General features: G+C 42.6%; 1 protein-coding gene and 1 non-coding gene across 5 annotated transcripts in view; both read right to left on the minus strand.

The window, feature by feature from the left end:
• LOC124034362 (angiopoietin-related protein 2-like) overlaps positions 1-16,361 on the minus strand; it is a 29,688-nt gene that overhangs the window by 7,856 nt on the left and 5,471 nt on the right. For all 4 annotated transcript variants that reach the window (XM_046347466.1, XM_046347464.1, XM_046347463.1 and 1 more), the window contains exon 3: positions 9,835-10,761. In XM_046347466.1, the coding sequence (XP_046203422.1) occupies positions 9,835-10,729 (895 nt within the window). In that variant the 5' untranslated portion in view covers positions 10,730-10,761. The remainder of the gene's footprint in view (positions 1-9,834; positions 10,762-16,361) is intronic.
• On the minus strand, positions 8,112-8,165 carry LOC124034757. Its single transcript, XR_006838643.1, has one exon. It is a non-coding gene; the product is annotated as a U7 small nuclear RNA (small nuclear RNA).

Consider the following 16,361-nt stretch of genomic DNA (forward strand, 5'->3'; position numbering starts at 1 on the left):
GGAAGCTGCCCTACCTGCTCTTTCTTTTTCCTCTAAACATAACAATGTACATTATTGCCAAACAGTTATATTTTTGTTTTATCAGACCAGAGGGCATTTCTCCAAAATGTACGATCTTTGTCCCCATGTGCAGTTGCAAACCGTATTCTGGATTTTTTTATGGCAGTTTTGGAGCACTTTTCACACCAAAGTACGTTAATCTCTAGGAGACAGAACGTGTCTCCTCCCTGAGCGGTATGAAGGCTGTGTAGTCCCATGGTGTTTATACTTGTGTACTATTGTTTGTACACATGAACGTGGTACCTTCAGGCGTTTGGAAATTGCTCCCAAGGATGAAGCAGACTTGTGGAGGTCTACAATTTTTTGGGCTGATTTCTTTTGATATTCCCATGATGTCAAGCAAAGTTTGAAGATAGTCCTTGAAATACATCCACAAGTGCACGTCCAATTGACTCAAATGATGTCAATAAGCCTATCAGAAGCTTCTAAACGCCATGACATCATTTTCTGGAATTTTCCAAGCTGTTTAAAGGCAAAGTCAACTTAGTGTATGTAAACGTCTGACCCACTGGAATTGTGAAACAGTGAATTATAAGTGAAATAATCTGTCTGTAAACAATTGACTTGCCGAAACTATAGTTATTTAACAAGAAATTTGTGGAGTGGTTGAAAAACAAGTTTGAATGACTCCAACCTAAGTGTATGTAAACGTCTGACTTCAACTGTGTTTCTGATTAACTTTGCTAGCTCATGGCAACCTTGCCATCTCTTTAAAGTTAACTTGACCACATCATAATGATGACAAAGTTGTTTTCTACAATGGATTTTTAAAAATCTACTTCAGCAATGTCCAAGCAGCAATGTTTCCAAGACATTATAGTGTACATTTGATGAAACAGTCATTAGCCCCCAATCAGAAAGACCTGGCATCAACCATCAGCCAGACATCATTATGTGGCAGCATCTGTAGTACGTTGATAGCAATGGCAACGATGCAACCTAGTGACGGAGGTGCAACCCATGAATACGCAACTTGGAGAAGTACAAATACAGGCTATGCTCTGTCTTATGACTGCACCTCCGTCAGGTAGAAATCATCATAACAATTCTAATAAATGCAAGTTGGGCAATAGATGAAAATACTGCAAATGTTTTTTTATTTTTTATAATCCATCAGATTTTGACTGATTCACATAAAACATTTTACTGACATTGACAAATAATGTATGGAGTTCAGTGATTTTGATGGGAATTCAGGCATTGAATTTATTGTTGAATTTAATTTTTTCTTATAATGCAATCATACAGTATATACATTTTCTTATTGTATCAGATATTTTGTGTTAAAATAGATAACTATTGGGCGTATTTGCATTAATAAATGTACACAAAGGGATGGAACAGGGCTGAACATGGCTGCAACCACCAAACACTTTGGTCTACTATACCTGCTCTTACATGTTCTGTCTGCCCCACCTGCTCTTACCTGTTCTGTCTGCCCCACCTGCTCTTACCTGTTCTGTCTGCCCCACCTGCTCTTACATGTTCTGTCTGCCCCACCTGCTCTTACCTGTTCTGTCTGCCCCACCTGCTCTTACCTGTTCTGTCTACCATACCTGCTCTTACATGTTCTGTCTGCCCCACCTGCTCTTACCTGTTCTGTCTGCCCCACCTGCTCTTACCTGTTCTGTCTGCCCCACCTGCTCTTACCTGTTCTGTCTGCCCTACCTGCTCTTACCTGTTCTGTCTGCCCCACCTGCTCTTACCTGTTCTGTCTGCCCCACCTGCTCTTACATGTTCTGTCTGCCCTACCTGCTCTTACCTGTTCTGTCTGCCCTACCTGCTCTTACCTGTTCTGTCTGCCCCACCTGCTCTTACCTGTTCTGTCTGCCCCACCTGCTCTTACCTGTTCTGTCTGCCCTACCTGCTCTGTCTACCCTACCTGTTTTTACCTGTTCTGTCTACCCTACCTGCACTTACCCGTTCTGTCTGCCCTACCTGCACTTACCCGTTCTGTCTGCCCTACCTGTTCTTACCTGTTCTGTCTGCCCTACCTGCTCTTACCTGTTCTGTCTGCCCTACCTGCTCTTATCTGTTCTGTCTGCCCTACCTGCTCTTACCTGTTCTGTCTGCCCTACCTGCTCTGTCTACCCTACCTGCTCTTACATGTTCTGTCTGCCCCACCTGCTCTTACCTGTTCTGTCTGCCCCACCTGCTCTTACCTGTTCTGTCTGCCCCACCTGCTCTTACCTGTTCTGTCTGCCCTACCTGCTCTTACCTGTTCTGTCTGCCCCACCTGCTCTTACCTGTTCTGTCTGCCCCACCTGCTCTTACCTGTTCTGTCTGCCCCACCTGCTCTTACATGTTCTGTCTGCCCTACCTGCTCTTACCTGTTCTGTCTGCCCTACCTGCTCTTACCTGTTCTGTCTGCCCCACCTGCTCTTACCTGTTCTGTCTGCCCCACCTGCTCTTACCTGTTCTGTCTGCCCTACCTGCTCTGTCTACCCTACCTGTTTTTACCTGTTCTGTCTACCCTACCTGCACTTACCTGTTCTGTCTGCCCTACCTGCACTTACCCGTTCTGTCTGCCCTACCTGTTCTTACCTGTTCTGTCTGCCCTACCTGCTCTTACCTGTTCTGTCTGCCCTACCTGCTCTTATCTGTTCTGTCTGCCCTACCTGCTCTTACCTGTTCTGTCTGCCCTACCTGCTCTGTCTACCCTACCTGCTCTTACCTGTTCTGTCTGCCCTACCTGCTCTTACCTGTTCTGTCTGCCCTACCTGCACTTACCTGTTCTGTCTGCCCTACCTGCACTTACCTGTTCTGTCTGCCCTACCTGCTCTTACCTGTTCTGTCTGCCCTACCTGCTCTTACCTGTTCTGTCTGCCCTACCTGCTCTTACCTGTTCTGTCTGCCCTACCTGCACTTACCTGTTCTGTCTGCCCTACCTGCACTTACCTGTTCTGTCTACCCTACCTGCTCTTACCTGTTCTGTCTACCCTACCTACACTTACCTGTTCTGTCTGCCCTACCTGCACTTACCTGTTCTGTCTGCCCTACCTGCACTTACCTGTTCTGTCTACCCTACCTACACTTACCTGTTCTGTCTGCCCTACCTGCACTTACCTGTTCTGTCTGCCCTACCTGCACTTACCTGTTCTGTCTACCCTACCTACACTTACCTGTTCTGTCTACCCTACCTACACTTACCTGCGCTGTCTAGACAGCCTCATTAATTACTGTTGTTGTCATGTTCTGTTGCATAAGAGTGTCAATAGCAGGATACCCTCGGATAAAAAAAATCACCAATATATGGCTGAAAATGACAGACGAGTCATGTGCGTTGCTAGTGTAAGTATGTGGGGTGTTCCAGCATCAGACTGCGTGGGTTTTGCAGTACTACAATGACACTTTTTGCAAAACATTACCTCAACTCAGATTTTCCTGAACCTCTTCAAGTGTACACTATTAATCTGGTTGTTTATTCAAATTCATTATACTGAATTGGACTAATTTAAGATAATCCTACTACATTAAAATCCTTATTTTACCTCAGTAACTCTGCCAGGGAGACCGCTGGAACTTATCCCAAATTCCAAAATGTTCAAACTTTCACTTCACGTTTCATTTATCTGACATAATTCCCAACTTGGCAGTTGGTCGTTTAACAGAAGTTCTGTGATGAGGTATTTAATATGGCTATGTTTTGAAGACAAATGTGAAAACTGACCATTAAAGCATTGTTGTGTCTTTCTGTAGGTTAAAGTATGTTTCCTTATCTCTGAAACATAGATGTTCTAATGCATTTAGCAGCATATGTAATATGATTCACTGCATAGAAGTAACAGAATGTTATGCTAAAGTATGCTAAATGGATTCTCTGACAGATACCAAATTCTGAGCAGGATGTGTTTTCTATTGTTCTGCAGTATATCATTTAACGAGGAATGAAGTTCATGTTAAATGCCGCACGTGTTTGGTTTATTAGTCTCTCTTGGTGTTTGTTCTCTTTGAAACTGGTTAATATCTGTAAAAACAGGTTCATATCTGTAATAACATGAATTGGCTTATTGCCTGTTAGCCGTTACTCTCCACCTAGAAGAGCTCTAGTCATCATAGTTGGAAACCGGCTTCTATTGGGCCGCTGGTGTAACAGTATAGCTTCCGTCCCTCTCCTCGCCCTCCTCTGCACACATCTACAACTGCCTCCCACGAAGCATCGTTACCCATCGCTCCACAAAAGCCACGGCCCTTGCAGAGCAAGGGGAACAACTACTTCAAGGTCTCAGAACGAGTGATGTCACTGATTGAAACGCTATTAGCGCGCACCCCGCTAACTAGGTAGCCATTGCACATCAGTTACACTGGCTCCAACTCTCTAAATGGATGTGAAAGTATTTTCCTATTCAAGAGTTTACACTAGTAGTCACCAACCTTTTCTGCTCAAAATCACTATCACGGTCAAAAAGCAAGCCGAGCTCTACCGCTCAGAATTTTAAAAACATTTATTTTTTATTTACATTAACCTAATAAAAACTGTTCTGAAGGAATGAGGTTTGGGTACTAGGCCTAATATATTATCACAGCATATTGGCTATATGCCTGGCCTGCCAATATTATTCTTCTCAGACCAAATTATATTTGAAAACTCAAGCTTTCATAACATAATAGATAAGTTGATGTGCAAGGCACAGCTGAGCATAAATTTAAATAATTAGCTTCTTTATTTTACTGGACTGATGTTACTTGCATCTGATGGTCATGGTGCTTTCAAAACAACCGGGAACTCAGAAAAAAACTAGGTCAAATCGTGATGTCAGTGATCTTCAGGTCGGAAAGTTGGAGCTCTAGAAAGATACCCATGTGTTTGATATATTTGATACCATTCTGTTGATACTGCTCCAGCCATTACTACAAGCCCGTCCTCCCCAATGAAGGTCCTCCCCACCAACCTCTTGTTGTGTCGGTACACTTGGCTACTCATTCATTACAGCTGCAGCGAGAGTGGAAGTACGGAGAAGCGCTCTTTATGTTTTGTAATAGTGTTGAATAAAAACAGTGTTGACAATGCTGAATAAAAACATGAACTTACACTGATGTGATTAGCCAACTGACCTGTTTAGGACAAGATGGACATTTGTACAGAGACAGGAGGAAGAGAGGTATACACACAGAGACTGAAGCAGCTAGTCTGTGTCCAACCAGGGAATGGAAGCGAGCCCTGGTTTAAATTACTAGGAAAAGGCTGTGTGTGTGTGTGTGTGTGTGTGTGTGTGTGTGTGTGTGTGTGTGTGTGTGTGTGTGTGTGTGTGTGTGTGTGTGTGTGTGTGTGTGTGTGTGTGTGTGTGTGTGTGTGTGTGTGTGTGTGTGTGTGTGTGTGTGTGTGTGTGTGTGTGTGTGTGTGTGTGTGTGTGTGTGTGTGTGTGTGTGTGTGTGTGAGAGAGAGAGGGGTGATAGAAAGAGAGGAAGACCAGACAGGGGGATGTCAGGCTTTCATAAAGAGGTCACACTGACAGCCTGGCTGTGTCAGAGTAAAAAGGAGGGAAATCAAGGAGCTAATTCCAAGTAGGACTGTATGTAAACGACAAGCAGGACTGTCACAGACAGAGACAGAGGAACAAAGGTTCACATTGTAAATGACCAGGCTAAAACAGGTTAGGTTGTGCTTGGATTGCATGTGGGAAGTAATCCATCAGCCAGCCTCCTTCTCTCCAGTGGGCTTTGTGGAAGAGCTGTGTTGTTTAGACATAAACCAGAGGGCTGAGCCTGCCACTGTGGCAGAACATTTGACTGATACAAGCCTAGTGGGGATGGAATAAATGACATCACACAGATACGTACTCATTATCTTTCCTCTGTCTTTTCATACCCTCTATTCCTTACTCTTTCTTTCTTTTCTTTCTTTCTTTCTCTCTCTACCACCACACCTCTCTCTCTCCATTCCTTTCTGCATTGTAATAGGACTCAGTTTTTGTGTGAGGAGTTTGTATAACCTTTGAGGGGTGAGTTGCAGTCGGCCCTGACAGGAAATTGCTTGCCCCCCTTCAAACACAGTCAGGAAAGCACACTGTGGAACACAAACATTTCTATGGAAAGAGCTGTACAGCATAAGCCAGTGTTTCCTACTACATTCAAATGACATGGTATCTAGTGGATGTACTGTATCTGTTAACAAGAAAATACTTATCAAATCATTTTCAGTTGATTTGGCGAATTCCTTATGGAAGCCTCACCGAGTCTTATACATCCTCTGGACAATCCGTGGCTGCTAGCCTGTGGCGGGGTTTCCCTCATAACTGAAATGCTATATTTACCATGCTACCATTGTCAGGGATAGATTGACCATGAAATGCAGTGTAAGCTGGCTTCGCCCCCTCAGCAGTCGGCTTGTTAGCCCATGGTGAGTTGAGACCACACAAACCCTGTCTCTAAACTTCCCTTCATCTGGTGTCTGTCCGCTGAGACACATTTGCTTTTCCCTCAAAAATACTATCGTATACTATGGTATAAATACTATAGTATTCACTGTAGGGTTTTTGCAGCCATTACTGTAGTATTTAGAATTGACTAACACTGTTGTAAAAAAAACTGTAGTATAAACTAGTAATTACTGTACTGTTTTTGAGAACTGTATATACAATAGTAATTACTGTAGTTTTTTTGTTGACTGTAGTATACTGTAGTATTTACTGTAGTGTTTTTGTGGACTGTCGTATTTACTGTAGTGTTTTTGCGTACTGTAGTATACTTTAGTATTTACTGTAGTGTTTTATATCGGACATTACTGTAGTGTTTAATGTAGTGTTTTATAGCAGACATTACTGTAGTGTTTACTGTAGTGTTTTATAGCAGATATTACTGTAGTGTTTACTGTAGTGTTTTATAGTGGACATTACTGTAGTGTTTACTGTAGTGTTTTATAGTGGACAGTGTTTTTGCTGTAGTGTTTACTGTAGTGTTTTATAGCAGACATTACTGTAGTGTTTACTGTAGTGTTTTATAGACATTCATTACTGTAGTGTTTACTGTAGTGTTTTATAGTGTGCAGACATTGCTGTAGTGTTTACTGTAGTGTTTTATAGCAGACATTACTGTAGTGTTTACTGTAGTGTTTTATAGCAGACATTACTGTAGTGTTTACTGTAGTGTTTTATAGCAGACATTACTGTAGTATTTACTGTAGTGTTTTATAGTGGACATTACTGTAGTATTTACTGTAGTGTTTTATAGCAGTCATTACTGTAGTATTTACCGTAGTGTTTTATAGCAGACATTACTGTAGTGTTTACTGTAGTGTTTTATAGCAGTCATTACTGTAGTGTTTACTGTAGTGTTTTATAGCAGACATTACTGTAGTGTTTACTGTAGTGTTTTATTACTGTAGTGTTTACTGTAGTGTTTTTAGCAGACATTACTGTAGTGTTTACTGTAGTGTTTTATAGCAGACATTACTGTAGTGTTTACTGTAGTGTTTTATAGTGGACATTACTGTAGTGTTTACTGTAGTGTTTTATAGCAGACATTACTGTAGTGTTTACTGTAGTGTTTTATAGCAGACATTACTGTAGTGTTTACTGTAGTGTTTTATAGCAGACATTACTGTAGTGTTTACTGTAGTGTTTTATAGTGGACATTACTGTAGTGTTTACTGTAGTGTTTTATAGTGGACATTACTGTAGTGTTTACTGTAGTGTTTTATAGCAGACATTACTGTAGTGTTTACTGTAGTGTTTTAGTGTTTACTGTAGTGTTTTATAGTGGACATTACTGTAGTATTTACTGTAGTGTTTTATAGCAGACATTACTGTAGTGTTTACTGTAGTGTTTTATAGCAGACATTACTGTAGTGTTTACTGTAGTGTTTTATAGTGGACATTACTGTAGTGTTTACTGTAGTGTTTTATAGTGGACATTGCTGTAGTGTTTACTGTAGTGTTTTATAGCAGACATTACTGTAGTATTTACTGTAGTGTTTTATAGCAGACATTACTGTAGTGTTTACTGTAGTGTTTTATAGTGGACATTACTGTAGTGTTTACTGTAGTGTTTTATAGCGGACATTACTGTAGTGTAGTGTTTTTGTTTTTGTTTAATTATCTTTGACATAGAAGTGGGGTCTTTCTCCTTGAGGAAACCTACTGGACAAATACTAAAAGAGCACATTTTCCATAACCTGTACTGTCGGTAGGTAGGTAGGTAGGTAGGTAGGTAGGTAGGTAGGTAGGTAGGTAGGTAGGTAGGTAGGTAGGCTGGGGCATGAACGGATAGTTCAGAACGTCTGCTCTTTTCTGTAACCTATAGGGAACACAATATATGGTCTATACTTGGCATGTAGGTTTCTCACTCATCAGTGGCACAAATTGGGATATGGAGGAGGGGAATAGGCAGGGTATATGCAAATGAACTGCTATAATATTACTGTAGTTTAAAAAAAGAGGTGTTTTCTTTTCGAACTGTAGTGTTTTTGCGGACAATACTGTTGTATTTACTACAGTGTTTTTTTGAGGATAATATTATAGTATTCTACAGTACACTACAATAATCTATAGTAAGTACTACAGATGATCGAGGGATAATACAGCGTGTAGTATAGTATTCTACAGTACACTACAATAATCTATAGTAAGTACTACAGATGATCGAGGGATAATACAGTGTGTAGTATAGTATTCTACAGTACACTACAATAATCTATAGTAAGTACTAAAGATGATCGAGGGATAATACAGCGTGTAGTATAGTATTCTACAGCAGTGGTTCCCAGACTTTTTCACTCGGGGGGCCCCCCTTCCACCATTGGTGAACATCAGTAAGTTGAAAGCCTGACTGACTTCCTTAAAAAAAAGACAATTGAGGGGGAGGGGAACTCCTCGCCCCCCTTGCTGACCTCACCTATAGTTTGGGAACCACTGTTCTATAGTATACTACAGTTTACTACAGAATTCTGTAGTAAGTACTGTAGTATGCTATAGTTAACTGTCGTGTTGGTTTTCATGTCGGGATATTCATATCCAACAGCAATAGTCACTCGCACAGACATACGAGCTAACATTTCACTGTTAACAGTTAAATATGAGGAATAAAGGAATAAAACTTTAAAGACAATGATATACTGTAGGAATTAGTCATGTTTTGTTGAAGACCAGTCAGATTGTTTTACTTCTCTTATCAGATAAAGACCAAGTTAACTCGCCAAACACACACACAGCTAGAGTACATGACAGACAGCCTTATCCAGTTGTGATCCCTGTTGTATTTCGTCAACTATACAGTTAACTAAATCTATCAATTCATCATCCACTTACTTAAGCTTCATTAAGTGTACCAAATCAAGGAGGATAGGTTCAGACAGCTCCACTTTCACTGGCCTCAAAACCAGAGGGCTCTAGTCCAACCATCCATGGGCACACATAAATATGTGTTTTAAGATTCTTGTGTGGATTGTAATCAGCTGACTGTAGTATCAAGCCCATTAGATGATATGCATCTCAAAGGGTTTGAGACAACAACAGCTCTGTTCTCCCTTAGAGGCCTTTTCTCAGGAAATGTGTGGAGCTTATTATTCCCATAGACAATAGTGAGAAGAATGGATAAAGAATGGAGAGCTGCTGTTGGCTGATGATTAAGAAATACCAAACTGCTCTCACACACAACCCTCTGTTTCAGACTGGCGTAGACATTAGTCTGATGAGTGTTCATAGAACATGCCAGCTTCTCTATTTCCGCTTGACCCCTCATATAAATGTAACTTCAGACCAGGTCTGTATCAAGGAATATTCATTTCAATTGGTAACATAAAACAGCCAGGCTGCTCAATGAAACAGAGAGACTCACCAGAGGGTTTGGTAGTGATAGAGGGGCTGCCTGTGCCGCTGAGCATGGTAGGAATGACAGGCAGTACAGACTTCTGGTCACTCTGAATCTCATTGGTGATCTGGTTGGTGAGGCGTGGGTAGGTGGGAGGTTGGTAGGGCTTGTTGATGGGTGGTGATGGTGCAGGTGGGGGTGGGGGCTGTGGCCTTGGCTGGGGGATGGGAACAGGGCGAGGGGGGCTGACGGGCCGACCCTGGCACTGCTCCTCCAGCAGGGCGATGAGGACCGACTGGTTGTTGGCCAGAGTGGCCAGGTGCTGGTACTTGTGTTCCAGGTCCTTGTAGCGGTTAGTGAGCTGCTGCATCTCCGAGGTCTGGTTGAGGATACGGTTCTCCATCTGGGACAGCTCCAGGGAGTTGTCCCTCTTCCTGATGATCTCGTGTAGCAGCTGCATGTAGAGCTGGGTCACCCTGGAGTTCATGTTCCTGCTCTCCTTCCTCAGCAGCTTCACCTCGTTGACGATACCTCCGTCCACCTCAACCAGCTGCTGCAGCGTCTCGATCTGATTCTTCTGCTTCTGCAGCTCCACGTTCAGCAGCTCCAGTTCCTGCTTGCTGACGCGGTTCTCCAGTGCTGCATCCGGCTCCTTGCGGTTCACACAGATGGCCCCTGTCACCTTCTGCTGCGGAACGATGAAGGTGTAGGAACACTTGTCGGGCTGCTGGGGTTCGGCGGCGGCTCGCCTGCTCCTCTGCCCAGCATACAGGAACGCTCTCTCCAGGCCATCCTCACTGCTCTCCCTTTCCTTGCTCCTGACCTGGGGGTTGCTCTCCTGAGGGTTCCTCAGACCCTGGGGCTGCTTGGCTCCAGAGACAAGACCATACACTAGGAACAGCAGCACCACGGGCAGCTCCATCAGTCTGGGAAGGGCTCTCACTCACACACACCCTAGGAGGCATAGGGATTTAGAACAACAGGAATGGATGGGGAAAGAGAAAGGGAGGTCATTGGTTTGGCACAAATAATGAATTGTTTTCAAAATACTGTGACATTCCACGCTGTGTTCAGCTATCTCATTGAAATGATCTCTAATCGCACAGTATAGGCCTACCGTTTTGATAAATGGATGAATGTGTTATAAAACCTAAACAAACTCATTTGTATAATTCAAAGGAAAGGTTCAACCATTTTTTATGTTATATTGTTTTTGTGCATCTCTGAGTGATGTCATGTTTTCATGTTTTCGAGCTAGAGCCCAATAGACTCCCATTGACTCCTTGAAGGAGAGCACTCTTTTTCCCAGAATACACCTCGCGGCCCATTGACGTAGCATGAGCAATGTTTCCCATCTCCTCAAAAGTATATCTGCCCTTGTAGAAATGTATTTGTGCAGTTTGTATAAGCGATTTTACAGCTAACTAGCTATGTTACATTCTGATATTGTCTTTGGTATTATTGTGTTTAGCTACTGTGTGTTTAGCTTGTATAACGCCAAAATGAAACATTTGTTCACAAAAAATATTGTTATTACTGTTATTTAACACTGAAAATTAAAGGAATTAGTAGTTTTTCCTTTAAACTCATACTCATATTCACTTCTTGGGGTTAGCATGTCTCAAGTGAAAGGGTATTATTTTGTCAGGTATTGCGGTCATCCCCCTCTTCAAAGGGGGGGGACACTCTTGACCCAAACTGCTACAGACCTATATCTATCCTACCATGCCTTTCTAAGGTCTTCGAAAGCCAAGTCAACAAACAGATTACCGACCATTTCAAATCTCACCATACCTTCTCTGCTATGCAATCTGGTTTCAGAGCTGGTCATGGGTGCACCTCAGCCACGCTCAAGGTCCTAAACGATATCTTAACCGCCATCGATAAGAAACATTACTGTGCAGCTGTATTCATTGATCTGGCCAAGGCTTTCGACTCTGTCAATCACCACATCCTCATCGGCAGACTCGACAGAATTGGTTTCTCAAATGATTGCCTCGTCTGGTTCACCAACTACTTCTCTGATAGAGTTCAGTGTGTCAAATCGGAGGGTCTGCTGTCCGGACCTCTGGCCGTCTGTATGGGGGTGCCACGGGGTTCAATTCTTGGACCGACTTTCTTCTCTGTATACATCAATGAGGTCGCTCTTGCTGCTGGTGAGTCTCTGATCCACCTCTACGCAGATGACACCATTCTGTATACTTCTGGCCCTTCTTTGGACACTGTGTTAACAACCCTCCAGGCAAGCTTCAATGCCATACAACTCTCCTTCCGTGGCCTCCAATTGCTCTTAAATACAAGTACAACTAAATGCATGCTCTTCAACCAATCGCTACCTGCACCTACCCGCCTGTCCAACATCACTACTCTGGACGGCTCTGACTTAGAATACGTGGACAACTACAAATACTTAGGTGTCTGGTTAGACTGTAAACTCTCCTTCCAGACCCATATCAAACATCTCCAATCCAAAGTTAAATCTAGAATTGGCTTCCTATTTCGCAACAAAGCATCCTTCACTCATGCTGCCAAACATACCCTTGTAAAACTGACCATCCTACCAATCCTCGACTTTGGCGATGTCATTAACAAAATAGCCTCCAATACTCTACTCAACAAATTGGATGCAGTCTATCACAGTGCAATCCGTTTTGTCACCAAAGACCCATATACTACCCACCATTGCGACCTGTACGCTCTCGTTGGCTGGCCCTCGCTTCATACTCGTCGCCAAACCCACTGGCTCCATGTCATCTACAAGACCCTGCTAGGTAAAGTCCCCCCTTATCTCAGCTCGCTGGTCACCATAGCATCTCCCACCTGTAGCACACGCTCCAGCAGGTATATCTCTCTAGTCACCCCCAAAACCAATTATTTCTTTGGCCGCCTCTCCTTCCAGTTCTCTGCTGCCAATGACTGGAAGGAACTACAAAAATCTCTGAAACTGGAAACACTTATCTCCCTCACTAGCTTTAAGCACCAACTGTCAGAGCAGATCACAGATTACTGCACCTGTACATAGCCCACCTATAATTTAGCCCAAACAACTACCTCTTTCCCTACTGTATTTAATTAATTTATTTATTTTGCTCCTTTGCACCCCATTATTTTCATTTCTACTTTGCACTTTCTTCCATTGCAAATCTACCATTCCAGTGTTTTACTTGCTATATTGTATTTACTGTGCCACCATGGCCTTTTTTGCCTTTACCTCCCTTCTCACCTCATTTGCTCACATCGTATATAGACTTGTTTATACTGTATTGTTGACTGTATGTTTGTTTTACCCCATGTGTAACTCTGTGTCGTTGTATCTGTCGAACTGCTTTTCTTTATCTTGGCCAGGTCGCAATTGTAAATGAGAACTTGTTCTCAACTTGCCTACCTGGTTAAATAAAGGTGAAATAAATAAATAAATAAATAAATAAATAAATAAAAAACCTTTGTAAATGGTGTGTTTTCCATGGGTCCTGTCTGTACAGGCTGAAAGAAACAAGACACTGATTCCAACACAAGATCTGGCACCACATATTCTATGCTTGTGATATCATTGAATGTTATCAAACAGTGGAAATCTCAACTCCGAGACAGATTTGATTTCACCAAGATGCCAAGCTCCATCATGTTTCTAAACAGGCACCAGGCTGGTGGTGTTGGCTATGGTTATGAGAGCATGGCTGGCTCTGGGCATTAAGAAACCTTTTTCGTGGCCTGCCTGTTTAGTCCATTAGGCCCCTGCTGTTGACCCACAAGGCTGGGATCTACTCTTACACTGACAGGACATTAATGGGAGCCTTCACAGCTCCACTGATTGAGACCAGAGGCCCCATGTCCCTTAGAATGGCCTTCTCCCAGTCTCTATTACCTGTGAGGGCCAGGCAGGCACACACCTCAGGGAGCAGTCCTGTCCTGCCCTGGGAGCCCCTATTAATTCCAGAGCCCAGCCCAGCATCTAGGGCAACTCTGGGGGTCCTTGGGGCTAAATAAACATTGGCCACCATAAAAGGAAGCATTTCCTGCTTAGGATGCTGTGACTTTGTATTATATAACATCAACTGTAACTGTGTTGCATAATAAAAGTAGAGGAATAACCTTAAAATGTATGTTTGAGTATGAAAAACATAGCCAGACACATAGACAGGCACATACGATTTGATCTGGATTGTATTTTTACTTAACAGTAAAGTCATCTGCGATACAGTAGCTTGGGTTTGTGAACTGTTATTCAGTGGACTGGAATTAGATGTGTTAAATGGAAGCTGTTGGAGTGTCAATAGTCTAACCCTTTCCACCTCGGCTAAGGCAAGTGTTGTTTCTTTTAGCTAATAAGGTACTGATCTCTCTAGTTGGTAAGTTTTTTTTAATGATGTCAGGGAGTTGTGTTTAGCTAGCTGTCCTGACTCTGCCTCTCTTGGGTGACGGCCACTGTTAGGAGGAGTGTTTTCACATGTCTATCCCCTATCTGCTCCTCAGTGCTGTGCAGGCCTGGGCATCACTTCTTATGGAAAGTTTGACATGCATAGCAACTGATGTTGTTCTTGCGCCTGTTTTAATATATTGATCAGATTGTATCAGACCTGAACTGTTTACCAAGAGAAGGACACTGGGGTGCATTCACAAGTTAAAGAACACATCATAGTGTATATATCATTTCCTATATGTATTTGGAATATTGGAATTTCAATCTAAATTTAACCTGAAAAGAATGTAGAACTCTTGAACCTTCTCAATGTGCTCTGGATCATTACATTACTTTGTTTATCAGTGTTGAGAGAATGTTGTGTAATATCAATCTTCCCTGGCAGTCTGTCTCTGCAGTGACAGTGTGATTAATGCACAACAACTACATTTTAAGATACCCTTAGCTTTTTGCAGGAGTGCATGAAAAAGAGGCACTTTGACTGTTTGTTCCATATTTCAAAGTGAAGGCATTTATATTAGAAAAATAGCCGGGCAGCAGTTGGAGGGGCTGTGGTGTTATTGGAAGCGGAGGGGATGCCCCAGAGTGCAGAGGAGAATGTGATAACAAGGGCCTGTACCCCTGGGGCTCCTTAATTGAAAGCTGCTGCATATTGGATTATAGAGGAGCCTGTGCAACACCTCCCTAGAGTCAGGACAATCCTTTCTTATCTCAAAGTGGGAGGCTTGGTGCAGGGCAGGCTCATGGCAGCCTAGTTCTGTTGAGTCTGTTCAGTATGAGGGCAACTATATGAACTGTTCAGCAGTTACTGCTAGATGTCTGACCCAAAGGAGAACCACGTGCATGATGTTCAGTCTGCCTTCAGAATGAGAGGGGAGAACACTTGTTTTTGCCTTGCTATTCTGGGCATGGGGCCAGCACATTAGGTTAAAGAGATGGAGAGCAAAACTGTCCAAGAACAAGGCCTTTGGAGATCTCTGGCTGGTATGAGGGAAATTATAGTTGAAGATATGAAAGATATAAAGGCATGGAATGGGAGAGACAGCCAGATATTAACTCACTTAACATTTTGTGCTGCTGCCATGTTTTGTTGCTACCATATTGTTGTCATGTGGTGTTGCTACCATGCTGTGTTGTCATGTGTTGCTGCCATGCTATGCTGTTGTCTTAGGTCTCACTTTATGTTGTGTTGTGGTGTCTCTCTTGTATTGATGTGTGTTTTGTCCTATATACAGTGGGGCAAAAAAGTATTTAGTCAGCCACAAATTGTGCAAGTTCTCCCACTTAAAAAGATGAGAGAGGCCTGTAATTTTCATCATAGGTACACTTCAACTATGACAGACAAAATGAGAAAGAAAATCCAGAAAATCTCATTGTAGGATTTTTTTATGAATTTATTTGCAGATTATGGTGGAAAATAAATATTTGGTCACCTACAAACAAGCAAGATTTCTGGCTCTCACAGACCTGTAACTTCTTCTTTAAGAGGCTCCTCTGTCCTCCACCCAGTTACCTGTATTAATGGCATCTGTTTGAACTTGTTATCGGTATAAAAGACACCTGTCCACAACCTCAAACAGTCACACTCCAAACTCCACTATGGCCAAGACCAAAGAGCTGTCAAAGGACACCAGAAACAAAATTGTAGACCTGCACCAGGCTGGGAAGACTGTGATTTTGAGTGAAAACCTCCTTCCATCAGCAAGGGCATTGAATATGAAACGTAGCTGGGTCTTTCAGCATGACAATGATCCCAAACACACCGCCCGGGCAACGAAGTAGTGGCTTCGTAAGAAGCATTTCAAGGTTCTGGAGTGGCCTAGCCAGTCCCCAGATCTCAACCCCATAGAAAATCCTTGGAGGGAGTTGAAAGTCTGTGTTGCCCAGCAACAGCCCACAAAACATCACTGCTCTAGAGGAGATCTGCATGGAGGAATGGGCCAAAATACCAGCAACATTGTGAAAACCTTGTGAAGACATACAGAAAACGTTTGACCTCTGTCATTGCCAACAAAGGGTATATAACAAAGTATTGAGATAAACTTTTGTTATTGACCAAATACTTATTTTCTACCATAATTTGCAAATAAATTCATTAACAATCCCACAATGTGATTTTCTTGATTTTTTTTCT

The sequence above is a fragment of the Oncorhynchus gorbuscha genome, linkage group LG04 (assembly GCF_021184085.1).
Source record: "Oncorhynchus gorbuscha isolate QuinsamMale2020 ecotype Even-year linkage group LG04, OgorEven_v1.0, whole genome shotgun sequence".
NCBI classification, from domain to species: Eukaryota; Metazoa; Chordata; class Actinopteri; order Salmoniformes; family Salmonidae; genus Oncorhynchus; species Oncorhynchus gorbuscha.